The following is an 11,961-nucleotide window of genomic DNA, read 5'->3' as shown; positions in this document are numbered from 1 at the left end:
GCGCTGAGGTCGCCCTCTTCTTCACGCAGAAATTCCATCGAAGTTTCGCAGAAAGAAAACCCTTGAAGAGCAGCCAGGAGAGGACAGTAGGGCCGCGCGCTAGCTGACACGCGAGCGACTTTGTCTTGTGAGGAGACGCTTGAAGCGCGACCGCGCCGACTTTGCGACACGAGGCGAAGGCGATGAGGCGGGCGGAAAACAAAAACGCGCTGAATTGTCGATCTCACGACAAGAACGAGCGGGGGAAAACGAGAGGAAACGACGCTGCGTTTCCGAGAATCGCTGCTCAGGCTCGGCAGTGTCTTCCCGGCGAAGAACCGGGACGACGAAGGACGACCTTCTGCGTCGGTTGTGTGCGTGAAGAAAGGTATGAAAACGACGAGAAGAGGGTAGCGGGAAGACGCCGAAAGGAGGAGCGCACATGAAAACACAACTCATGCCCGCAATCGTGTCTTGCAACGCCGACCAGGCGCGCGCCTGGGCGCAACGACTCAAATGACGAATCGTGTGGAGAGATGTGAGCGCCGAGGTGTACGTACACCTCAGGCTGCGAATCGTCCTCTCTTCAAGCGCCGATCTTTGCGCCTGAGAAAGAAGAAAGTTTTGTTTTCCTGTAGAAGTTCTCTCTTCTTTCGTAGCCTCCAGTTTCTCCGTCGCGACCTGCACTGACGGGTGTGCAGTTCAAGAAAAGACGCGCTGCATGCGAGCTCGAAACAGCAAGTCAGCGTTCTTACTCATTCATCTCGGGAGGAACACGGGAGTTTTATCTTCAAGAACGCAGTAGTTTCCGCAAATCACGCGGTGTTGTTCTTCGTTTTTTCCGTTTTTCAGGCTTGTCTGTTGGAAACCCGGCGCGTGGCTCTGCACTGGCGGTCGCGGCGAAGGCATTGTCATTCATGCCCGCGACATTCTTTGTCTCATGCTCTCTCCGAAACAAACACCTTCGCTACTTCTTTTCCTGTTTCTTTCTTCTTCTTCGCCTCTCCTCCCTTCAATCACCTTTGTTTGTCTCGTTGAAGCTCCCCGTTCGCCGCGGCTCCGCGGCCTCTCTGCTCGCCACGTTGCCCGCGCATCTCGGTTGACCTCTGCCTTCGACTCCGTTTCTTCTTCTCCTCCTTTCCCCCACTTTATATTAACTCAGCCATCTACCCTCCTCGCCTGCTAAGCCCCTCTCACGCCGGTTCCCTCGGCGCACTGGCTTCCGCTCCCATTTTCCCTCTTCGTCGTTTTCCGCCTTGTCTAACGAAGGATACATCGATTTTCTTGCGCATTCGGTGCCGCTCCTCGTTCAGCTGCTCCCCAGGCGCCGGCCTCCGCGTGGGCGTCTCTATCTCTTTCTCACGTGGCCTATATGGCAGCCTTGCTCCTGCGAGTCCTGCGGTCTCTCGAGAAATGGGATCTGCTGCAGGACCAATCCGGCGAGGCTGTCAATGAAGCTCTCAACCTCCTCGTTGAACTCCAGTGAGCCACGGCGGGCGCGCTGTCACCAAAATTCTCTAATAACCCCTTCTCACAGGGCCTGAAGATCCGCGTGCAGCGCGCTGCCAGCTATGCAGTTTCTGTGTTGGCTTGAGTTGAGATAGACTTTGAGGTGCTCATCCTTCGCGGTGAACTGCCGTAGAAGCTTTTATGATGCAGAATCCTTCTCAGGCCTGCGCGTGTAGAGCTTCATTGTGCGAGGCGCGCTCTTAGGCAGGCGCTGCTTTTCAGTCTACGAGTGTGAAGTAGCGCTATGCTTTCTCGGCGAGTCACTTTAATGCAGCGTCGTCAGCAGACTCTGTGACGTACGGTCACCCTCTCTACAGTTCTGGCGTCTGTGATGTATGTCTCTCTGTATGGCTGTATTACATCTGCAAGGAGCCATACTTCCGCACACGCGTCGATAGGGCATCCTTGCATGTGGTAGACGTGCAGCGTCTTTTACACAGCGGCCGCAGCGTTCGCAAGACGTGTGTTCCAGCATTCACTCTGGTCTATCGATGACCTGCGCTTCAGCAACTTCCTGCCGATGGCGCGTGCAAAACATGCGTTTGAGTCTGTTTTTTTGGATCTGCGTGCGCCCAGATTTCTGCAAGGTGATCATCTAGTCAGCCTCCAGACACATCCTGCCGTAAGCGCATCGCGTGCAAGCGTTTTTGCTTTGTGAGATCCCCGCGTGAGGCCGCAGCTGCAGGCGGCGCCCGCATTCTTTCACTTTTTAGAGTTTACGATTACGTCGGGAGGCGCAGCGGAATCTCGCGCTGTCTGCTGAAGAGGCGCTGAAGGCCTCGAGAGGCTGCGAAGGGCGCGAAAGTCCGCATTTGCTTCAAAACGGGCGCACGATGCTTCGAATTCTTCTCAGGCTCGACAAAAATGCCTGGAGGGACATCGCAGACGCATGGACGAGGCGCACAAAGCCGTGGTGGCGTGTCAGCGAGGCCTGGTAAGAAAGACGAAAGAAAAAACCGAAAATGCATTGGAAAACGGGCATTGTGGGCGTCGCTCCGAGGGCGATGCCACCCAGCAATCCTGCAAAAAACTGAGAGAGCGAGGCAGAAGAGGAAGCCAAGGAACAAGGTGTTCCGCTAGAGTGTCGCTCACGCTTGTGTGTTTCCAGATCTCGACACATGCAGACTTGCTTGAGTGCGCCCGCGAGCTCGGCGCAGTTGCGGAGGGTGCCGCGAAGAAGCGGAGCGCCGCCGCTCAGGTTCCCGTCGGTTCGGCTCTGCAGAAAACGCAGAAACCGAAGTTGCCCGTTGCCTCGAGCTCCACTCTGTCCGCCGGCGGCGGAAACGTGGCGCTGTTTCAAGAAGAAATTGGTGAGTACGCCTCCGCGTGTCTTCGCATTTCGAGTCGCAAGCACTCGCGAGCTGAGGCTGAACCGTGGCGGGGGGGGGGGAGGGGTCGGTCGGCCCAAGTGCTGGAAAAGGCGTTCGGTTTGAGGAGACGCAGCGCCGCGGTCTCCTCTCTGCAGCTAAGATCGTCTTGTTCGTTCGCGCGTCTGCAGAACGCGAAGACACCTGTGTCGCTTTCTTCTCTCGCTTCAGCTCCGTTCATCGCCGAAGTCGTGGACGCCTATGGCGACCAGCTGACCCTACAAAACAGTCTCATCACGCTCTACGTAAGTGCATGCGCCAGGCGAACGCGTCTTAACTCGCGAGGCGCATGTCGAGAAGATCCCGGGTGCCTGGTCTCGCGGGTCACACACACCCTGGGCGTCCGTCCCTCTTCTTTGTGGCGCGGTCTCCTCTCCGCGTGATCCTTTTGCGGGCGTTTCCTCAGCCGTTAGAATGCTTTTGCTTTCTTTTTTTTCGGTTGTGCCTCTCGTGTTTTCCCCGCGTCGCCTAGCCTGCAGAGGATTGCATGCATACGCCCATACATACACCTATATATATATATATATATGTCTATGCGTGTATATATCTATTTATGTATATGTATGTGTATGTTTAGATAGGATCGTCTATCTACACTACGTGCACATATATCGATTTTTCCGCGCGTCTGCTTCGTTTGCTTTGCTCTCCTTTTCAGCGAGAGCGTCTGTCCCCTGCCGACCGCAAGGAAATGAATCGAATCCTCGCGGTCTGGATGGATCGGCCGTGCGAGTGGGCGGTGGCGCGCTTCGGTAGGCGAAAAAAAAAATCCACGTGCACAGTGGCGGGTGTGCTGCAAGTCCCTTCAAGGCGGTATTTGGGTTCTATTCACTTTCTCGCACTCGCCCTGTACGCGTTCTCTTCATGCTTTAGGGCTTACGGAAACACGCCGCATGCACAGAGACGCCTCTCGAGGCGCCTTGGACTTCGTGGACGCCGCGGATTCAGCGCCGCCCCCGCCGCCTGGCCCCTCCACGGGTGCCTTTAGGTTCGTTTTTCTCTTCGGTGTGTTTGTTTCTATGTTGCATCGTCGCTTTCGATTCTTCCTGCGTCTCGCGGGTGTGCGCTTCCAGGCCGGCGGCGCGCAGTCGTGCGAGAGCTGAAGAAGTTCCTCCGGTTGCCCGCGTGACGCCCCCAGAGTCTCGAGTCGCTTTCGGCTTCCCTCCGGCGTGGCATTTCCCTTTCTGCCGCGACTCCACGCGCGCCAAAGCGTGTCGGGGCGCGCGGATACGTGCACAAGCGCAAAGACCTACAGGGAAGCGTCTAGCGCGTGCGTCTGGCGCGTGCGTCTGCTTCGCAAACGGCGACGCGTGGCTCCTTCCGCTCGAGGACGAGAGCGTCGCGGCTGGCAGCTGGCGACGGAGGCAGCGGCGAAGGCAAGTCAAAGTGCGGCTGGGGGCAGGGAAGGAGGCGCAGAGAGACGCGGAGACATGCGGGACTTTGCGACAAGAGGAGTTCTTTGCGCTCTTGGGGGATTTCAGATTCGTCGGAGTCGAGCGCCGGGCCCTGGGGTGCAGGGCTAAGCGGACGCAAGTCGAGGCGTTCAGTTTTGTGATTGAATTTTGTTTGAATTTGGAAGAAACCAGTCGCCTCAAACGTGACTATGCGTACATATATATATTTGTTTTTTGCTGTTGATTCCAAGGATGTTGGGTGGAGGCGAGTCCGCCTGATGTGGAGTTATTGAGGCACGTCTGTGGCGTTGTTTGTCAAGCTGAAAATTTGTTCTTCAGTTTTTGATTCGCACTGTAGATTCGCGGCGAACCTTTCCATCCGCGTGCCTGCGAGTGTGCGCCAAGAGTTGCTTCTGGGAAGCGGCGCTGGCGCTCGCCGTCGCAAGTCTTCCTCTGGCTGAAAATGCACACTTTGACAGCGCGAGGCACTCTCTTTCTTGCGGTTGCTGAAGTTAGGAGGCGAGGCGAATGCGCACGGAGGGCGCGCAACTGTCTTTTGTCTGACTCTCGTGTGGGGAGAGAAAAAGCAGAACAGCGCATGCCGCTGTTGACGCGGGGATTGGACCGCACTCGCGGTTGTTTTCGCCTATTGCAGTTGAGATGTGCGCGTCTGCGTGGCTCCTTGGCGTGTTGCCATGCGCCCACGTATCGTTCTCTCTCCCTCTTTCTCACTCTTTTTCTCTCTCTCTCACTTAGTCTCCCTCTTCCGGCTCCCTTGGGAGGTCACGTCAGAGAGGTACGAAACGCAGATTCAGATGAACACAAAAATGTAGAAAAACAGACTGTTTGCCTCTCAGGGCATTGGATAGGTGACGAGAGGGCGCTCCGGGGGGCACAGCCAAGAGGCGATGGAGAGATGCGCGACTCGTTGACAGCTGTCGGCTGTCTCTTCTGTCGACGCTGCCTCTAGACTGCATGCGTCAAGCCGTCAGACGGCCAGGAAGTGCGTACCTTTAGTTTCACGTGATCCTGTTGAACTTTTGGCTCGTAAGTAATAAACGAATTGCAGACAGTTCAAGGGAAAGAATGTTACGCATGCGCGCACACTTACACGCAGTGGATCGGGTCTCTGCTTTGGAAGATACAGCACATATAGTAGCGAGTACTGCAACAACAGAGAGTACGGAACGGAAGGATATAGTACGTATCGTGCGGCCTCAGACGCTGTCGCTGCTTTCTGCGAATCTACCCTGCTCTACGGGGACAAAAGCCAGGAAAAGGGGACGCGGAATTGTGTCAGCGAACGGCTGTGCGTCGCGTCCTTGTCGTGCCGAGGCGGCTGGCTCGCCGCGCCTTCTCCCCGTGCTCGCTAGAGCTTCTACGGGGTGAGAGGGGTGTGCGGGCAACGAGAGGATTCTTCTGTCGCGTCGTAGGTTGGACGCTCTAGCCCGTCGCGCCGTCTTCAATCTGCTGGCTCGATGAGGAGCGTCGCTTTGCGTGAGGCAGCACGGCATGGCACAGAAAAGAGGCCTTTGAAACCCTGTATTACGAAGTCCAGTACACAGGGCAAGCTGCAAACTAAAGAATCATCAACCGTTACTGAGGATTCGAGTACAATCAAACCCTACAGGGATCCGAGCCCACGCAGTAACTTTTCCGCCGCTCTGGGAGTGTCTTCACTCCATCGCCTCCTTTTGACATGCGCCGCCGCTTCGCAGTCGCGCCGAAGGCGCTCGCCTGTATGCCATCGAAGAAGGGCTCCTTCCCCCGTTGAGCTCTTTTTTGCTTTGTTTTGGCGTGTATTCGCTGGCTGCCGCCCGTCCTCTTGTTCTCCAGTGCGCTGCGGCATCAGAGCATGCCCTTCTGAATCGCGAAATGTGATGAAATGTGTCTCGCTGGCACTCTCTGGCTCCCGATAGTGTATACGACTCACGGAACTCGTCACAGCAACACATATATTGATGCATCCGTCCTCGCGCCTCGTCGCGCCTGTTTTTTTGGCCTCGCGTGCACTGGAGCGCCTCTGCACAAACCGAGAGTGCGCGGAACGTAGCGGCATTTTGCTGCTAGTGTGCCCGATTGGTGTACTTTTCAGTCGAAAAGTCCATGTTAAAGCCCGGCGGAGCCCCGGCGTGGTCGCTGTTTCTTGTCGTTGACACCTTCATTTGCCAAGCGTAATCTAGTGTAGCTGGAGTCCGTATCGCACGCTTTCTCTGTCACACGCGCGCCTTTTCGGATTGGCGTGCACTCTCTTTTGGCTCGAATTCGTCGCACAAAGACAGCATTTTCCCTTAAGCTCCATTTCTTTGTCTCCCAAGCCTCTCAGCGACGCAAAGCCTCTCTGATGCTTCTCAGCCTATAAGCGCCCTGCCCTCGCAATACTCAAAGTTTCGCGACATTTAGTCGCCTTCCCCCGCTTGAGAACATCGAGCCTTCGCCTGCATGTGCGCCCGCTAGGGGGTCTGACGTGGAGAGGCCACCGAGCTACATGATGAGGATTCGTGTATGAACAGCCAGGCGCGCTTACTCCGTCGCCTCTCAGCCGGAATCTTCCCAGATACGCACGCGCTTCTGTGGCTGTCGACTCCTATCCCACCCTCCGGCGAGCGTCACGGGCTTCAGACGTGCGAGAGACTTCCTAGAGTATAAGACGACAGTTTCGTTCTCTTTTACCCAGTCGCGCAGGCGTCATATGCCCTCCAAGCGACCAGAGGCAGCTCCAGTCCCCCTAAAAGGCGCCTCAAATGCTCTCCGTCTATGCATGTGGCTTGACGCGTCTGCGATAGAAAAACAGGTGCGGCACCAGGCTTTTGACGATTGGTTCTGCGTACGAATTCTGCTACATGCATTCGTCTGAGTACTTGACCCACTCGCTGCGAGTGGAGAGCTAACTTTCCCTGGCTATGCAGGGGACAACGCACTCTGTACGCCTCCTTCGGTGAAGCAAATGGGGCGCCATTCGTATCTGCAAACGCGTGAATGAGCGACCTCCATGCTGGAAGAGAAAAAGGCTGTCTCACGTTCGTGAGGGGTGGTATTGCGCGCCGTCGGGGTGGAGATGTAGCCGAAGCTGAGGGGTCAAGTTCGTATACATCGTCTTAGAGATGTGTTATGCCCCTCTGCTCATATCAGTTGAGACTATCGGCTATAGATTGTAGACGCTGTCTTCCCGCCCTCTCCATTGCGCCTGAACGGTTGCAGAGCTTTTCTCCCTCAAAAAGTGAACTGCGAAAAGCCTCAAAAAACACCACGATAATAGCAGAGTGCAACCCGACCTGTGCTGCCTCCGCGGCCCGCACGCGACAACGCGCGCGGCGAAGTCCCCTCCCCCCTTGCAGGAGGCTGAAGTCGACTTCGCGACGGCGAATTTTGTCGCCGCATTGAACCCGTTCCGTTTTTTCCCGCCAGGCAGACCCCCGCTTTAAAGCATTCTCGCCGTCTCGGCGCGCAAACGATGCCGAGATAGATAGGCATGAAGGCAGCGGCACCGCCCGCGTGCGCGGCGGCTGTCGAGGGGGGTCAGCGCGCTGTCACTCCGGTTTCTCAGCGCTGGAAATCGATTCATGCGTCACCACGCAAAACGGCGGCTGTCTTTTGTTTTCCTACCAGGCGGGAACGCATAGCAGGTCTTCGGCCCTCTGGACCAGCAGACCGACGCTGTCTCTGTATTTCTACAGTCACAACACCTCGAAGGTAAGCTGCCTCGCTGGTCTTCTGGGCTGTACGTACACCGGCCGCCGTTGGTTCTGGGCCCGGCGCGTCTTCGGATTTTTGAGGACGTTTCCCCGGTTTCTTCGCAGCGTTCCGCACTCGTGTTTACCTCCTTCGTTCAGCTCTGTTGTGCCGTCCTCCATGTCCATCGGCGTCGTCCGCCTTGTTTGCCAGCGTCCTGCTTTCTTCCCCGTGAACAGCCAGCGCCGCGATGTCCCAGAAGACTCCGCGGGCGCTTCTGGCTAGGTTCTGCGCTGCGCGCCAGCTGTTGCGGCGCAGTCCTTGCGTCTTCTGTAATTCTGTGGGCAAACATTGGAGTTGGCAGAGGCGTAGGTTAGGCGGAAAGGGCTGGCCGCAAGCCCTTAATATGCCGCGATTTTTTGCAGACAAGGAGGCCGCAGGAGCGCCTTCCTGCCTGCGCCGCCCGTAAGAGGAGGAACCTCGGGATTGGATGTCACTATACGCGAGTCTACATGCTACGACAGGAGCGGGGTCACATGCGCTGTGTGCTGCGTGCGCTCGGAGAGTCCTTCCTGATGCCTCTTGGGCCGTCTACAGCTGCCAATTTTCCCTAGTTTGCTCAAAAAGTCTACGGATTGCATGAGCACGAGATGGCGCTCTCCCGTCTCTTGGGAGGTTGCCCGGAAACTTGTTTTTTTCGAACGATTGCACCTTTCGAGATCGAAAAAAAAGCATTTTTCTCCTTTCGCTGGCCTTCAGGCCCCCATATTTATTCACAAATAAACGCTGGTGGATTTTTTCGCCCGAACACGTGCGTTTTTCGTCTACATCGCGGCAGTTGCGGTGGAGGAGGTCGCGCGGACCGGCTTCGCTAGATAGTGCGTTTCCATCCTTTTTCTGCATTAAATCGGCTCTTTCTCTCCCCGCTCGGGCCTTCTGTGTTTAGTACTTCCCCTTTTCCGACCCCTCTCTTGCGACTGCGCAGTCTGCGCCCTTTTGACGCCTTGTAACGGGCAGTTTTTGTCGTTCTGCGCTGCGACCGCTTAGCCGGCGAGCGTGTGGTTTTGCCTCTCTGACCGGCAACTTCGGGCGGTTTCCAGGCAACATTTCCACCACTGTTTCCCGTCGATTTTCTGTCCATTTGCGGCTGTCGTAATCGTTTTCTCTTCCGTGTCCTTTCATTGCTCAACCGGAGACGAGGAGTCGCTCTTTTTCGCGTGGTGCCTGGATCCGGGTCCCTCTCTTGCGGTGTACGTACAGCGCGTCGCTTTTAGGACAACGCTTCCCTTGTGGCCCTTTCATTTTGCTCTCGGCTACTTTCTTGTCTCTGTTCTTCAGGGTTTCCACGGGGCGCTCCCCTGTTTTCCAAGTGCAGAGACCCGAAGCAGAGCTCGAGTGTTCGATCGTGGCCTGCAGCGTCGCAAATTCGTGCTTCCTTTTTTTTCTCGCTTATCATTCTGATTCTTCTGTTGGCTGGTCTTGTCGAAATTGCCACGTGCCTGTGTACCTGTGGTTTGTCACAAATACGTCAAGTCGCCCAGAGATAGCTGTCCCTGTGCCGTTTGGCGTCCACACGTTCGCTCGCATACTTGTGTGAGAGCAGCATCTGAGAGTTTTCCCAAGCGAAGACCTCTCCAGGTTCACCGTGCGCATGTTTTTCGAGTTTCGCGTTCGAACTCGTGCAGGGGGAATTTTCGCCTTTTTAGGTTGTTTTCAGCGCTTGAGTTGTCACTGCTGGTCGACCTGCTGTCGGTTTCTTCTGTCGTGCGGCCTCGTGTTTTTGTTAAAATTCCCCCTCTTCTCACTGACTACTTTGCCTGCATTTTCATCGTGGACGCGCACTCTACTTGTCCGCGACAGGCGCGGTGTGTGAGTTAGCAAAGATCTGCCGTTCGCCTCTCGCAGAATCCGCTGGAAGGCGCTCTTTTGCTGTGCCGTCCCGAGTCCTTTTGCTTCAAGTCGGAAAAATGAGTTCTGAGCAAAACGAACGACCTGTAAGTTGCGCAGCGCCTTCTGGCCTCGGACTGTACCAACACACTTCCGTCCGTTTGAAAACGAGATAATCACGTAACGCTATACGCATGTTATCAGCCTCTGTCGATTCAGCGAGACTGCTGCGGCGTATGCACTCACTCCGTACGGGTGCTGCTGAGTTCACGAGAATCGACGGCTCCCGCCCCCAGCTGTGTCAGCTACGTTGTATATATATATATATATGTTGGGTATATTATGTATGTGTTTTTGTTTTTTGTGGCATATATATACGTCTCTGTGTACATATATATCTATTTGTGTATATTTCTGTTCATACGCACGTGTGTAATCCATAGTGGAGGGTCTTATGAGTGTGTGTGTTGTTGAGATTCGTGAGGTGTTTGTGCGCGTCGGTTCAACATGGATTTCCACGTGTTCTTTCGGGCTTGATTGTGCAGCGATAGACCTTCGTAGGTGTGCTGAGCATACGACCGCGGCTCGGCGAGCGTCTTCGGTTTGTCGCGTGGGATTTCACGCAGCTTCGCAGGACAGTTTTCCGCCCTTCTGTACTTCTGTGTCTGTTCAGTCTGCCGCGCCTCTGTGCGCGAACAACTGCGGGTTTTATGGCAACCCCGCGAACCGGAACTTGTGCTCCAAATGCTACGTCGAGTTCCTGAAGACAGAAGCCGCGTCGGCTGCCCCCACTGCGCCGCCGCAGGCCCCCTCGCAGGCTCCTCTCCCTTCATCGGAGTGCGCGCCGCCGTCGTCTGTGGAGTCCGCGTCGCCACCCGGTGAAGCACCCGTCGCCAGCTCCTCAACGCCGCCCTCAGCGACTTCACCTCTCGACAGCAGTTCACCGGGTGTAAGTACACTGGTCGCCGGCGACGCCGGCGGACACACAGCTGAAGAGGCCAAGTTGGCGTCGTCGACCGCGTCCTCCGCAGAGGCCCAAGTGAAAAACAGTTCGGCAGATGCGAAGACAGAGGCGGCGGAGCCTACGAAAGACGGCGCAGCTGCGCCGGCCGATGAGAAACCCAAGCAGGTACGGAAATAAAGGAATACTAGCGGGACGGTGAGACGGTTGGGGGTACCCCGAAGTTCTGTGAACCGCTTCCAACAGCAGCTCCAGGACCCAGAAACATGAGCGCGTAGCTGTGTCGGTTGCCGCGTGTCGCTAGGCAAGCGTATCTTCCAAGCGCGCAGCTCGCTGGATGCGCTGTCACACGAGTTGTATAAGCATATATCTATGAGGAGATAGCGCTGTTCAGCGATGGGAGCTTTAGCGTTTTTTGCTTGCCGTCGATGGTTGGTGAGTTTTCGTTTATTTAAAAGGCGCTGTGTGTGGCGGGTTTTCAGGTCAAGACGAATCGGTGCTGGCTGTGCAACAGAAAAGTCGGTTTGCTCGGATTTCAGTGTCGCTGCGGCTACTACTACTGCGGGGAGCATCGGTACGAGGACCGGCACAACTGTCAGTTTGACTACAAGACTTTTGAGCGCGAACAGCTGCGGAAACACAACAATCGCGTAGTCGCCGACAAAGTGCAAAAGATCTAGCGCGGCGGGCGCGGCCAGTGCGCCAAGGGGGGGCGGGACGGGCTCTTGGAACGCAGGAGGCCTTTCTTTTGCAGCCTTCTGGAGCCCCTCGGTTGAGTTCTTGATCCATCTGCGAGGGGCGGGTCGTCAAGGTGAATTCACTGCCAACAGGTCGGAGAGGGCACGAAGGCAGAAATGGCAAGGCGAGATGCCCACAGAGCTACGCGGGAGAGGCCGAGGGAAATTGTTTTAGGTTGGAGTTTGGCGACGATTAGCGAGAGAGCGAATCACCGCAGAAGGAAATTTCGGGAGAAGGTCGGTTTTGTCTCCGCCGGAAATGAAGAACAAGGGTGATGATGGAAGCGAAGAAATCATCAGTCGCGATGCAGAAGGTGCTCCGGCTCTCCCGCTGAGGCGCTGACGATCCCTGGGTCTTCAATTTTTTTGGGAGTCAGCCGTTCAGCAGCCACACGAGAGGGAAAGAGCGCCTGCCTTCACGCGTGCACGTCGAATCATCTGTCATCCCGAAACGT

At 56.0% G+C, this 11,961-nt stretch overlaps 2 protein-coding genes across 2 annotated transcripts; both read left to right on the top strand.

Annotated features, from left to right (window-relative positions):
* Positions 1-1,351: 1,351 nt before the first annotated feature.
* On the top strand, positions 1,352-3,984 carry BESB_080140 (uncharacterized protein; the record flags this gene model as incomplete). The annotated part of the gene is made up of 7 exons (XM_029366376.1): positions 1,352-1,461; positions 2,065-2,110; positions 2,342-2,422; positions 2,597-2,798; positions 3,027-3,100; positions 3,514-3,607; positions 3,929-3,984. 7 exons carry the CDS (start codon positions 1,352-1,354, stop codon positions 3,982-3,984), a joined length of 663 nt encoding a protein of 220 aa, XP_029217807.1.
* A 5,904-nt stretch (positions 3,985-9,888) lies between these two features.
* On the top strand, positions 9,889-11,449 carry BESB_080130 (AN1 family Zinc finger domain-containing protein; the record flags this gene model as incomplete). Its single annotated transcript, XM_029366375.1, has 3 exons — positions 9,889-9,915; positions 10,482-10,937; positions 11,252-11,449. The coding sequence occupies 3 exons, from the start codon at positions 9,889-9,891 to the stop codon at positions 11,447-11,449; spliced, it is 681 nt and encodes a 226-aa protein (XP_029217806.1).
* Between the last annotated feature and the right edge of the window lie 512 nt (positions 11,450-11,961).

Source organism: Besnoitia besnoiti, chromosome VII (assembly GCF_002563875.1).
Source record: "Besnoitia besnoiti strain Bb-Ger1 chromosome VII, whole genome shotgun sequence".
NCBI classification, from domain to species: Eukaryota; Apicomplexa; class Conoidasida; order Eucoccidiorida; family Sarcocystidae; genus Besnoitia; species Besnoitia besnoiti.
The sequence above is the reverse complement of the archived record's forward strand: the minus strand, read 5'-3'. Positions and strand labels throughout refer to the sequence as shown.